This window comes from Camelus ferus, chromosome 10 (genome assembly GCF_009834535.1).
Source record: "Camelus ferus isolate YT-003-E chromosome 10, BCGSAC_Cfer_1.0, whole genome shotgun sequence".
Taxonomy (NCBI): Eukaryota; Metazoa; Chordata; class Mammalia; order Artiodactyla; family Camelidae; genus Camelus; species Camelus ferus.
In genome coordinates, this window is record NC_045705.1 from 71,604,813 (window position 1) to 71,617,047 (window position 12,235).

Below are 12,235 nucleotides of genomic sequence, written 5' to 3' on the forward strand. Positions count from 1 at the left end.
TGCTTCCTCCCCAGGTCCTCTGCTGGCTCACTCCTGCATGTCCCTAGTGCTCAGCTAGTCCTCAGCTGAAAGGCCCTGCACAGGCCTCCCCGGCCCACAGACGCCTCCCCTCCTGACCACTCGCGCTGAGGTAGCGCTTCTTTTCTGCCTCTCGCCTCGAAGGCAGTCTCAGCTCAGGCTCCAAGGCCACCGTCTGATGAACAGACTCTGCAGCTGGGTGAGCCTGGCTCAGCCTGCAGCTCGGGGTCCCCGGCCCCCACACAGCCTGTGTCGGGGTGACCCCGGACGTCCCCAGACGCCGCCGACCCCGCCTCCCCGGGAGGCCCCTCACCCTCCAGGTAGGACACGGAGATGTTGGAGTGGATGCCGCTGAGGCTCCTGCAGGTCTCGAAGCTGCGGTTCCCGCACGGCTCGTAGTGCCACTCACACTCGTGCGGGGGGTTGTAGTAGTCACAGAAGACGGCTGGGGGGCAGGGCTGGGGTCAGCCTCAGCGAGCCCGGAGGCCGGTGAGGGCGACCCGCAGGTGGCCCAGGGGGCCCACAGGCGCTTGCATCCTCGGGAGGGGGCAGGGACGGAGGGGCCCACATACACCCCATCCCCCACAGGCGCTGCCCCGCCCGGTGCAGCAGCCCCCAGCCCGCCCGCTGGCGCCCACACCCAGGACGGGTAGGCACTCACGGCACAGCTCCGGCGTCCTCCAGGTCACGCAGGCCCCCTCCTTGGTGCACTCCTGGGCGTAGGAGGCCACGGCGGAGCAGAAGCACTCACAGTCCCCGCCGGTGTCGCAGGAGCACGAGTCGTGGACGCAGGCCTCGTAGAAGGGCTTGGGGTCCACCTGAGGGAACAGCCTCCGTGGGGCCCGGCTCTATACTGCCCGCCCGAGGAGCTCAGGACCCCGAGGTTCCTGGGCCGGGGCACGCTCGCCCAGCGCTAGTCCCCCAGGGCTCCAGTGGGACTGGCGGGAGAGGCCGAGAGGGCTGGCCGACCCGCCCCTGCACCGACGCCTGCAACTGAGGGCCGACTGGGCCTTCGGGGATTGTGAGCTTTCTCCCTCCCGGGAAGGCACAGGAGCCTGGGGCTCCAGCCATGGGTGCTGGAGAGAGGGCAGCACCTCGGGATGTGTGTCCTAGAGACACAGCCTCTGGAGCGGAAGCTGGAGGACAGGTGCCCCGCAGCGACTGGACAAGGCCCTTGGCCACGCCCCTCCACGCCCACACGTTACCAGACCACGCCCACACACCACCAGGTCACGCCTACTCCCTCCCACACACCTCGCCAGGCCACGCCTACTCCCGCCCACACACCTCGCCAGGCCACGCCCACACCCCGCCCACTCCCCGCCCACCTTGCTGTGGCAGGTCCTGAAGACCCAGCTCTTGATGATGCTGCACTGCTTCTCAGCCCAGGAGCGGCGGTGCCAGTTCAGGGTGCACGGCTCGGGGGTGCTGCTCACGTCCGGGCAGGTGGAGGCCTCCTTCCAGCTGTTCCCGAAGTCCAGCTCGCTCTCCACCACCATGCGGTCCCGCGTGGTGAAGTCGTTGCTGGACCGCTGGTCGAAGTTCCCGCACAAGCCGCACACGGTGCCCTGCAGAGACCAGCCGGCCGGGGCTTGGCCAGGGGCCCCAGGAAGGGAGGGACCCGAGGAAGGGAGGGCCCCCGGGGGCAGGCAGGCGGGGGGAGGCGGGGCGGGCAGGGCGGCGGCTCACCTTGTAGGAGGGAGCCAGCTTGATGAAGATGGTGGTCCTCTTGTCCCAGATGACGATGACGCCAGTGCTGGCCTCCACCACCAGGTACTGGCCCACCTCCCGCGTGGTGTAGGCCACGTGGTGGCCCACGTCCAGCGGGATCACTGTGCAGTGTCTGTCCTCCAGCTTCAGCTCCGTCCTCTGTGCACAGAGGAAAGCCCGGTCACCGGCCAGGCAGGAAGGCCCCCCGGGAGCCAGCGTCCTCAGTCAGGGGCAGGCAGCACTCACCCCCAGGAAGATCTTGATGGCCTTGGAGCAGGTGACGCCCGTGGTGCCGCAGGGCACGTTCTCGGTGACGATGCTGAAGGAGCCCAGCGAGGAGTTCTGGCCACAGTAGTCCTGGGGGCCCAGGGGCACCTGAGCCAGGCCGGCCCGGCCGCGGGGGTCCCGGCACCCCACCCCAGCTGGGCCTGGATGAGCCTCAGCCCCTCCCACGTGGAGGGGGGCCTCAGCCAGCCCCCACACACGCCCCGCCTTCCCTGTGCCCCCACAGCCCCCTCCAACCCGCAGGAGGGTCCTGGAACCCGAGGGCCAGGGAGGGGCTCACTCCCACCCCTGACCCCCTCCCCTCGGAGCCCCCTTGCTGGGCCGGGACCAGCTCAGAGTCAGGACAGCAGGGACCACGGAGCGGAGGCAGGCCCTGGCCGCACTCTCCGCCTCACCTGGACTGCCACGTAGGAGCAGTGTCCGTCAAAGTCATAATACTTCCCGTCGAAGGTGATGTAGTGGCCGTTCCCGTAGACGGCACACGTGCCGTGGCACACGGACTGGGTGCACGCCCAGCGCCCTTTCTGGCAGGTGCTGAGGACAGTGGGAGAGGGGCCTGGAGGGGCTGCGCGGGGCCTGGTACCGGGCGAAAGCCCCCCATCGGATGGCGAACCCCGCCTACGAGGCCTCGCTATCCCAGCCCCCGTCGGGCTGGGACCCAGCCAGCCAGCTGGCGGGCGGCCTGCAGACCACCACCGGCCCCCTGGAGGAGGCCCGGCTGCAGGGCCGGGGTCTGCGCACTCACCAGGTGTTGCAGTCCACCCTGATCTTGGCCCCGGGGGGGTACACGTCACTGTTGTGCACACAAGGGCACTGCTCCTCCACCACACAGCCACCCTGCCCGTCATCAAGCAGCCCCTCGGGGCACACGCAGCCGCTGATGCACTCCGTCTGGTACTGGGGGCAGTGGGACAGTGGGGTTCAGGGATTACACGGCCGCCCCTCTCTGACCTGCACGCACCTGGTCGCGTTCCCCACCCGGATTCTCTAATCCTTGATCTCTCTCCTTGGTCCAGCCTCCGGAGCCCCGCCCCTCAGGCTCACCACCTGGCTGGGAGACAGCTGAGAACTGCCTGCCAGGGGCCCCCACACTGGCCCCTGGCCCCCAGCAGGCTCCGTGGAGACCCACAGGCAGCCATCTCCCCGCAGGGATGGGGAGGGCCAGTGAGGCCCGTGTGTCCAGAGGTCTGGAGCCGCAGGGCCCGGACGTGAGCCTCCCGCACCCCACTCCACCACGCCGCTCCCCAGCACGCACTGAGCCGGCGGCCAGCGTCTGACAGCTGGCGGCTCTGGGGTTCCGGATGGCCAGCGCGGTCAGGTTGTTGCAGTCCACGTGGATCTTTGGAGCCATACAGTCTGCAGGAAGGAGGGGCCACCTTACTTGAGCTGAAGCTGGGTGGGGAGCTCGGCTGGCAAATGAGAGGGGGAGGGGCTGCCTGGGTGGCGGGAGGCGACTCGCGGGGCAGCGCCCACTTACTCTGGTCAATCAACCGGACCTGCTTGCAGAGCAGCCTCCCGTTCTGGCAAACGCTGCGAGGGAAGGTGCAGGTGAGGTCGGCCCTTTCGGGGGCGGGCCCAAGGGCTCTGTGGTGTTGGGCAGGGAGGCAGGCTCCCCAAGCAGAGCTGGCCCCACCCAGCGCCCCTGCTCTCCCCACCCTCCGCTTCCCCCGGCCCAGGCCACCCACCATCGCTCCTCCTGTCTCAGGACCACCTCCCCCGCCTCCAGGTAGAGGCCATGGTGGTAGCAGGAGCACTTGGCCAGGGGCACGCAGCGGCCCTTCTCGTCCAGGAAGGCTTGGTCCGGGCAGCCGCAGCCGTCCACAGGCAGGAAGCCCTTGAGGCAGCGGGTGTCGGATTCCGAGAGCGAGCGGCAGGTCCGCTGGCAGGTGGTCAGGTTATACAAGAAGAGCTGGGAGGTGGGGCAGGAGCCCACGTCCTTGTCTGCGGAGGGGAGGGCCGGCGTGAGGGGCAGGAGGACGGCCCCCACACCCAGTCCCCAACGGCTGTCCCTGAGCCCCTACTCCGTCCAGGACACCCGCCCAGCCAAGGGGCCCAAAGGGCAGTCGGCCCGGGACCACCTTGGCCACACAGGTGCCCCCACCCCACCCACCTCCCCTTCTGGGCTAAGGCATCCTGGCCACAGCTCCAGGGCCCTCCCCAGCAAGCAGAGTGCCTGAGGGCCGGTTTCCCGCAGAGCCCTGCAGGAGGACACTGGGCCGCCGCCCCACCCCAACCACCAGCGCCCAGAGAAGGCCCGCCTCACGTCCCAGGACACCCCGCAGGGGACGGCACTCACTGCAGACGCCCTCCCGCCAGCCCCACAGCAGGACGCCCTTGGCGGCACAGGCGTGGGCGTAGGAGGACAGGGCAGCACACATGCAGTCCTCTGAGCTCTGGCAGTTGCACGTGTCGTATTTGCACCTCTGGGCGGCAGAACCAGGCAGGGCAGTGAGGACAGGTGGAGTCGTGCGAGCCTCGCACACCCCGTGAGTGCACACCGCCCGCACACACCCTGCAGACGCCCGGACCCACATCACACACCTGTAAACACACACTCGCGCCCACACACAGCCACAGAGGGGGCTGGGCTCGGCCAGGGGCACGGGGCACGCCGCAGCTGGCACGAATCGGGCAGGTAGGGGTGCACGGCCGGGCCCACCCACCTTGTAATATTCGGCCGGGTCCACGGCAGAGTGGCACCTGCCGAACGGGGCCTCTGTCTTCTTCAACAGGGAGCACCAGTGCTCAGCATAGTTGGCTGCAGGTGGGGTTCAGATCCTCAGGGGGGTGGTCCCTCCACCTCATCCCCTAGGCCCAGTTGCCCAGTCCCCCAGGCAAGAGCAGACACCGTCCCCTCTGTGGCCGGAACCGAGGCCCTTCCCTCTAGGGCAGCCGGCACAGGACGGCGCCACCTGGGAAGGCAGGGGCTCCCTCTCCTCGCCTGTCTCCACGTCCCCGGATAAGGTGGGAAGAAGGGCGTCTGAGACTCCCGGCGAGTCGCCGGATGGGGACCACCACCCAGTGACTAGCAGGCGCGGCCCCTCTGCCATGTCACTTGGCGGAATGCCATGGTGGGCCACGGTAAACCAGCCGCAAGGCAGAAGCAGCAGGTGGACGGTCTGGCCGAGCGGAGTGGACAGTGTCACCCCCACACCCCACCCACATGCCACGTCCCCCCGCGAACCCCGTGTGCCTCGGGCTGAGCCTCACCGCTCTCGATGCTGAGGGAGCAGGGGTCGTCCAGCCAGTCCACCTTGTCCTGGCAGCTGGACTGGGCCTTCCAGGTGTTGGCGAAGCCGGCGCCCGTGGCCTCCACCAGCCCGCCCGCCGTCTGGAAGTCGTCACCCTCAAGGCCGTTGAAGTTCCCGCAGAGGCCTGAGGGGCCAGGATAGGGTTGGGAAGGCTCAGGGGTAGGCGGGGGTGGGGGGGGTTAGGGGGCAGGCGCCTGGGCTCCTCCCCAGGGTTGCCGGGCGGGGCCACTCACCCTGCACGTGCCCCTGGGCGGCCGGGTCCAGCGTCAGGAAGAGCTGCATGACCGGCAGCAGCTGCACCTGCAGCCTGAGGCCGAAGGCCGTGCTCACCAGCAGGTGGTGGGAGGACGGTTGGAAGATGGAGAAGCTGGCTGCAAGGCACGGGCGGTGAGGGGCCGGGGCCGGGGTGCGGTGCTGCCCTCCCCCTCCCCCACCCGCACCAGGGGAGGCGCGCCTGGAGCAGGACTCACCCGTCACGTGGGGCAGGTTCACCTGCAGCTCGTTCAGCAGGACGCTGCCGTCCGACTTGAAGGCCACCACCTGTGGACAAGGCCAAGGGGACCGAGGGGGACTGAGCAGGGCCCTGGGGACCCCGGGGCCGCGGGGACGGCAGGGGACGGGGCACTCACGTTCTTCTTGCTGTCGGCCAGCAGCACCACCGTCTTCAGGCAGGTCTGCTTGTCAGTGGAGCCGCAGGACGTCAGCTCGCCCAGGACGGCGTAGGAGTCGTTGTGGGCGTCCTGCGGGGAGGCCAGAGGGCGTTGCAGCCGCACAGGGCCTGGGGGGCGGGAGAGGGCGGGGGTCTCGAGCTCCCCTCCGCAAGCCTGCCTGAGCGGCAGCCCACCTTGGTCAGCACATAGTAACAGTCCCCGTGGAAGGTGTACTTCCTGCCGTCGAACGTGCTGATGTGGGCGCCGCCCTCCAGGGCACAGGTCCCGGGACACTGCAGGTCAGTGCACACCCAGCGACCAGCGTCGCATTCACTGTGGGGCAGCGGGGCCAGGGTCAGGCTCGTCTGCCACTCCTGTCTGCCGAGACCCCCGTTCCCGACCCCAGGACCCATCAGCTCTCACCCCAGGACCCAAGCCTCAGCCCCAGCACCCACCAGCTCCCTCCCTGGGACCCCCAGTCCCAGCCCCAGGACCCACCAGCTCCCAACCTGGGACCGCAGCCCCAAACCCAGGACCCAGGCCTCAAACCCAGGACCCACGAGCTCCCATCATGGGACCCCCAGCCCCAGCCCCAGCCCCAGGAACCCCATCTCCTGCCCCAGGACCACAGACCAGACCCCGGGACCCCCAGCTGCCATTCTGGGACCCCCATCCCCAACCCGAGAACCCATCAGCTTTCACCCTGGGACCCCAGCCCAACCCCAGGACCCCAGGACAAACCAGCTCCTGCCCCAAAACACCAGCCCCGACCACAGGACTCCCAGCCCCCACCTGAGCCCCAGCCCTGACTTAGGGACCCCCAGCCCCCACCTCAGCACCAGCCCCAACCCCAGGACTCCCAGCTACACCTGAACCACAGCCCGAACCCAGGGACCCTCAGCTCCCACACTGGGACACCCAGCCCCAGCCCCAGGACCCATCAGATTTCACCCTGGGACCCCAGCCCCAGCCCCAGGACCCATCAGATTTCACCCTGGGACCCCAGCCCCAACCCCAGGACTCCCAGCTCCTACCTGTACCCAGCCCTGACTCAGGGACCCCCAGCTCCCACCCTGGGACACCCATCCCCAACCCAGGACACACCAGGTCCCCACCGGGACCCCAGCCCCAACACGGGGACCCCCAGCTCCCACGCCAGGACCCACCACTGCTCGCAGTGGCTGGTGATTTGCTCTCCGGGCTTGTACAGGCGCCCGTGAAGTTTACAGTGGCACTGGCTCACGGGGATGCAGCCGCCGCCCGCGATGTCGTCGTACACAGTGCCTGGGACAGGTGGGCGGGATGTTCACACTCAGCCGGCCCCGAGAAGTGCCAGCATCACCCCGGAGGGCCTCCTGTTCCCAGGACCGCAGCCGGGGGCCAGCCTCGGGAAGTGCCACAATTTCTGAGGCGCGGCTGCCAGGCGGCCCTCCCGCCCGCAGGCACCCCTGGTCCCTGGGGGACAGCTGTGGCTCCCACACAGCGCTGGTCAGGGACCTGCCTCGGGGCTCAGAGCCTGTCCTCCGAGGGTGACGCATAAGGCGACCCTCCATCCGACTCCCTGAGGACACAGTGTGTGTCCCTTGGGTGAGGGTCTCCAGCACCTCTGTCCCCTCTACCTGGGCCTTGTCCCCTGATCTCCGTGGGGGGCACCGTGCCGTCACCGTCCCCTCGGCGCAGCTGACAACCGAGGCCCGGTGGGCGAGCCCGCACACCCACCGCGCTCAGGCCGCGTGGCGCTTGGGCGGGGCCCTCCACCCGGCCGCCCCGCAGGCGTCCTGGCTCTCACCTTCCGGGCAGAAACAGCCGTCCATGCGGTGCTCCTCACACAGGCTGCTGACCTCCAGGTGCGAGCAGGTGTCCACGCAGGGCGAGCCGCTCTCCAGGTACACCATGTTCCCGGGGCAGCTCTTAGCTACAAAGGCGAAGGCTGGCCCCTGAGCACCCACCTACCCGAGGGGCGGAGCAGGGAGGCGGGGGCACCCCCAAGGGTCTGTGCCTGCCTCCCACCCTGCCCAGGACAGACGCCGCTGGGTCGGCACACACGTGGCTCCGGTCCAGGGCACGGCACTCCCCGGGGATCGACCCCGCCGGCCCCGAGGGCCCTGGCCCCGGACCCCGGGCCGGAGGCTGGGTGCTTACCGCAGAGCGTGGCTGTCCTCCAGTTCCCGGGCCGCCCGCCGGCATGGGAGCACTGGCGGGAGAACTCGGCGACGGTGCTGCAGACGCAGGAGCCACCCTGCGCGCACTGGCAGCGGTCCTGCACGCAGGCCTGCACATACGGCTGCAGCGGCACCAGGCCCTGGCAGTCCTCGAAGGCCGTGCCCGTCAGCAGGCTCTCGCACTCGGCGCGCTGGCGGGGGGGTGGGGGGGGAGACGGGTGACGGGGGGGGCTGCTCGCGCCCCCCTCCCCTCCACGCTGCTCACGGGTGGCGGCCCCCCAAGCAGCCAAGGAGGCCTGCAGATGCGGGCTCTCAGGGGAGAGGCGGGGGCACCGCCCCCACGGGCTCCTCCCCGGGAACGGCTCCTCCCCGGGGTCTGGGTCCCCGGCCAGCGACTCACGTGCTCAGAGCAGGACTCGGAGGCCGGCACCTCCTCCGGGTCTTCACACACCACCTCGGGCTTGTTGATCTTCTGCAGGTTCCCAAACTCGATGGGGCTGAAGACCACGCCTGCGGGGCACAGCCCTTCAGCCGGGGCACCCGGGAGCCTGCCCACACTCCGCGCACCAAGCCCCCAGGAGGCCCTCACCATCGGAGAGGAACTCAGAGTAGGTCTGCAGGCCGTTGTAGTCCCCGCAGAGGCCACACGTGTGGTTCTGGAACTTACTGTCCAGCTCCAGCTGTCGGGGGTCGGGGGAAGGGGAGCAGGTCATGGCGCAGCAGGACCACCGGGTCCCGGGCAGCCAGGGCGAGCCCCCCAACCCCCAGGGCCGGGCTGGCCTCAGAACCTTCTTCAAAGAGTATCAGCTGCGGTGGACAGCTAGGGTCAGCCAGGGGTGTCCCGTCCTCGCGGAGAATCAGAAGGGGTTTGGGGAGGGACAGGGCCGGCCCCCACCCCAGCCTGGAGGGACCACCCACTGGGTGGCAAACTGGCCCCCCTGCCGCCGGCCTCTCCACCACCACCAAGATCACACGGTGCTCCAGCCACGCCTCCCTGACCCCGCCTTGTGTCCCCTGGGGTCCCCCGGCCCGAGGAGGGGCCGTCCCCGCCTGTGACTCGGGCCCCACGCACCATGAGCGAGTCCTCCCGGTCCCACATGAGCGCGAGGCCGGCGCGGGAGTAGACCTTGGTGTAGGCGTCACTCTTCTCGATGAGCAGCCCGGAGCTGTAGTGCGGGGTGCTGACCCTGCAGGGGGCACGGGTCAGACCAGGCCACACAGCACCCGCCCAGCCGGGGGCTGAGGTTGGGCGCTGGCCACCCCCTGGGCACCTGGTCCCGGGCAGAGCCACACCCCCTCCACGGGCTCTGTTCTGGGCAGGCCCCCCGGGAGGATGGAGGGCCAGGCTGCACCCTGGTGGGGGCTTCCCCTGCCCACCCCATCACCCAGGGCGGGCCCGTGCCCACCCAAACTGCCTCTGGGCCCCGTGCCCTCCCCCACCCTCAGCCCGGGGTCCCCTGGGCTGCAGCCTCTGCAGGGAAACAAAAGTCCCCCAGGCCTCAGGGAAAGGATGAACCCTGCAGGTAGGAAACCCGCTGGACAAGAATGCCCTCAGAGCCCCATGGTTCCAGAGACAACGGGGGAACAGAGCGGGCTGGCCGCCCCGCCCAGCTCCTGTACCCCAAGCTTGGGCCACTCACACCAGGCGGGCCACGCCCAGAGCCTGGTGGGCACCCAGCACGGGGGCTGTAGGAGACCCACAGGGTGAAGAAAGCCCTTTATCTCCCCCTAGTCCCTCACCCAGGGGGCTTCCTGCTAGGGGCTCATCAGTGTTTCTTGAATGAATCAGTGACCTGGACTCACGCCCCAGCACTCTCCTTAGCCGTGTGTCAGATATAGGGGCTCACAGGGGCCGGGCCGGCTGGGGGTGCGGGGTGCGCTGGGCTTGGGGATGGGGCGCTGGGGGCCTGGCCGGGTTCGCCCGTGCTCTTGGGACCGAGCGGCCACGTCACTAGGACCTGGAAGGGGACCCTGCCTGACCCACTCACATGGCCCCGTTCACCACAGCGAGCTGCGGGGTGAGGTAAATGGTGTCGTCCTTGACGGTCAGCAGGATGTACTCGATCTGGGGGTGGCCCCCGCTGCGGCCGGGGCCCCGTTTCAGATGCACAGCGAACTCCTTGTAGGCGTCCCGGCAGTCGGAGGCGAAGTTGTAGTCGCACAGGCCGGGGAAGCGGAAGACATCGCCGTCGAAGGTCTTGTAGTGGGAGTCGCCCCAGGTGCTGCACACGCTGTGGCCGTGGTTCCGGGTTCTGCCTTCTGGGGGCACAGCAGGGGGAGGCGTGAGCAGCCCTGGCCGCCAGGGACCCTCTGGAGGCGCCCGGCCAAAGCTCAGGGCCTCGGTGGAGGTCCCCTGCAGGGGCTGGGCCTTGGTCATCCCCCCCACCAGGCCTTGCCCCCTGAAAGGGCACCTGGCTCCCCCGAGGCCCCACCCAGCCCCTGCGGGGACGCGGCCGTGTGCTGAGCGGGGACTGGGGGCTCCAGGCATCCTGTCAGCCTGGCCCAGAGCGCCCCCCTCCCGGCCCCTGCCACACTCCGTCCATTCGTGCCCCGTGAGACACCCTCCACCGCTCCAGCCAACCCTCATCCAGCAACAAGACGGTGCCGGAGCCCTCAGAGGGAGCCCCGTCCTGCTCGTCCACAGGGGCCAGGCCCCCTGCCCGGCTTTCTCCCCAGCGGCCCAGCTGGGATGGAGATGGGCCCTCCTACTATCCCAGTGTCTTCTCTGTCCAAACAGCTCTCTCTGCAGAAGGGCCATCTTGACCTTGAACATCCAAAGCCCCTGATACCCGGGAGGGGGGCCTTCCCCGCCTGGCCCCCCTGGCCGGCCCCTGCCTCCCGCACACCCCCAGACAGCAGCCCAGCCCCCTGTGTCCCCCGGGGACTGCCTCCGGACACACTCTGGCCAGACGATCACCTTCAAAAGGATGGTGGGAACCCAAGTCAGCCTTCCTTCCCTCCACCTAAAGTCAGCAACGTGGGGGCTGCAGGATGCCTGGCCCGGGCATCCACCCGAAGCCCAGGCGGACGAAGAGAACCTCACCCTCCCCGCTAGGACGAGGGCTCTGGGCTGCCGGCCCTTCCCGCCCACACCGCTCTCACCTCTCCGGGACTCCGTGCCCTCGGCCCAGGTCAGGGCCAAGCAGAGGGCCACCAGGCAGGCTAGCGGCAGCCCCATGGTGGCCGGAGGGTGGTGTGGGAGAGCGACTGGGGCAGGGGTCCAGGCCTTATATGGCCCAGCAAGGCTGTCAGAGTGCGGGGAGGGCCTGGGAGGGGCGAAGGGTGGGTGGGGCCTTGCGGGTTATCAGGAACACAGCTGTGGGGTCTCCACGGGCCACCGTGGGGAAATATTGATTCAGGCTATCTGAGCTTTATCTTTTTACTGCCCCCGGGGCAGAGCTGGCTCTGCTCAGGGTGGAGCGGCCCCAATTACCCAATTCCAACTCACACCCAAGGCAGACCTCGGTCCCTCCCTGCGGCTAAGAGAACCAGGCCCAGGCCGCGGATGCTTCCGGAAGCAGGTCCTGGAGGTGGCACGGTGCCCAGGGCGCCCACCACAGGCGTCCAGGGCCCCAGCACCGCAAGGGTCCGGGGAGATGTCTCCCCGGGGGCCCTGACGGATCACCGCCTGGTGTGGGATCTCCCTTCCCACCTTGCCTGGGCCCCAGCCTCCCAGACCGGGGGCCTGAGCTCTGGCGGGGTGGCAGTGGGGGCTGCCCTCCCTGCACCCAGCTCCCAGGGCAGGGAGGGTGTGGGCTCCCGGGGGGTCCAGGGGCCGCCCCGCTTTGGCGCGGACGCCTTCCCGTCGCTCCCTGGGCTTCGCAGGGGCCCCGGCTCCAGCCCGCCGTCTAACCCCTCCTTCCCCAGGCCCAGCCCGCCTCTGGAGTTCCATATAATTGGAATTTGGGGAGCCCAGCCAGGGGGCGCTTTAACGGAATCACGTCCTCTGGGGACCAGGGCACCTGGCTCGAGGCGGCGAGTGGCCATGCCCTGAGAGGCATGAGGTTGGGACCCGGATGTGGCCGGGCAGGCACCAGAGCTGCCGCTGCTGGTGGCAGGGCAGCCCCCGACCCAGCACACACCCCGCCCCGCAGCCTCCCCAGGGACGGTGGGGAAGACCCAGGGCAGAGGGCCGGGGCCCCCTGAGCAGGTGCTTCTG

General features: G+C 69.5%; 1 protein-coding gene across 1 annotated transcript in view; it reads right to left on the reverse strand.

The window, feature by feature from the left end:
- Positions 1-11,315, reverse strand: part of LOC116666693 (mucin-2-like) — a 33,270-nt gene extending 21,955 nt beyond the window's left edge. The window contains 25 exon segments of the mRNA XM_032490527.1: positions 332-463; positions 680-836; positions 1,347-1,586; positions 1,708-1,887; positions 1,975-2,085; positions 2,409-2,547; positions 2,759-2,910; positions 3,269-3,369; positions 3,491-3,543; positions 3,699-3,954; positions 4,310-4,436; positions 4,677-4,771; positions 5,224-5,388; positions 5,498-5,635; positions 5,735-5,804; positions 5,894-6,004; positions 6,109-6,247; positions 7,081-7,198; positions 7,704-7,829; positions 8,057-8,267; positions 8,477-8,586; positions 8,666-8,756; positions 9,149-9,263; positions 10,065-10,335; positions 11,179-11,315. Coding sequence (XP_032346418.1) covers positions 332-463; positions 680-836; positions 1,347-1,586; positions 1,708-1,887; positions 1,975-2,085; positions 2,409-2,547; positions 2,759-2,910; positions 3,269-3,369; positions 3,491-3,543; positions 3,699-3,954; positions 4,310-4,436; positions 4,677-4,771; positions 5,224-5,388; positions 5,498-5,635; positions 5,735-5,804; positions 5,894-6,004; positions 6,109-6,247; positions 7,081-7,198; positions 7,704-7,829; positions 8,057-8,267; positions 8,477-8,586; positions 8,666-8,756; positions 9,149-9,263; positions 10,065-10,335; positions 11,179-11,254 — 3,484 coding nt within the window. The 5' untranslated portion in view covers positions 11,255-11,315.
- Between the last annotated feature and the right edge of the window lie 920 nt (positions 11,316-12,235).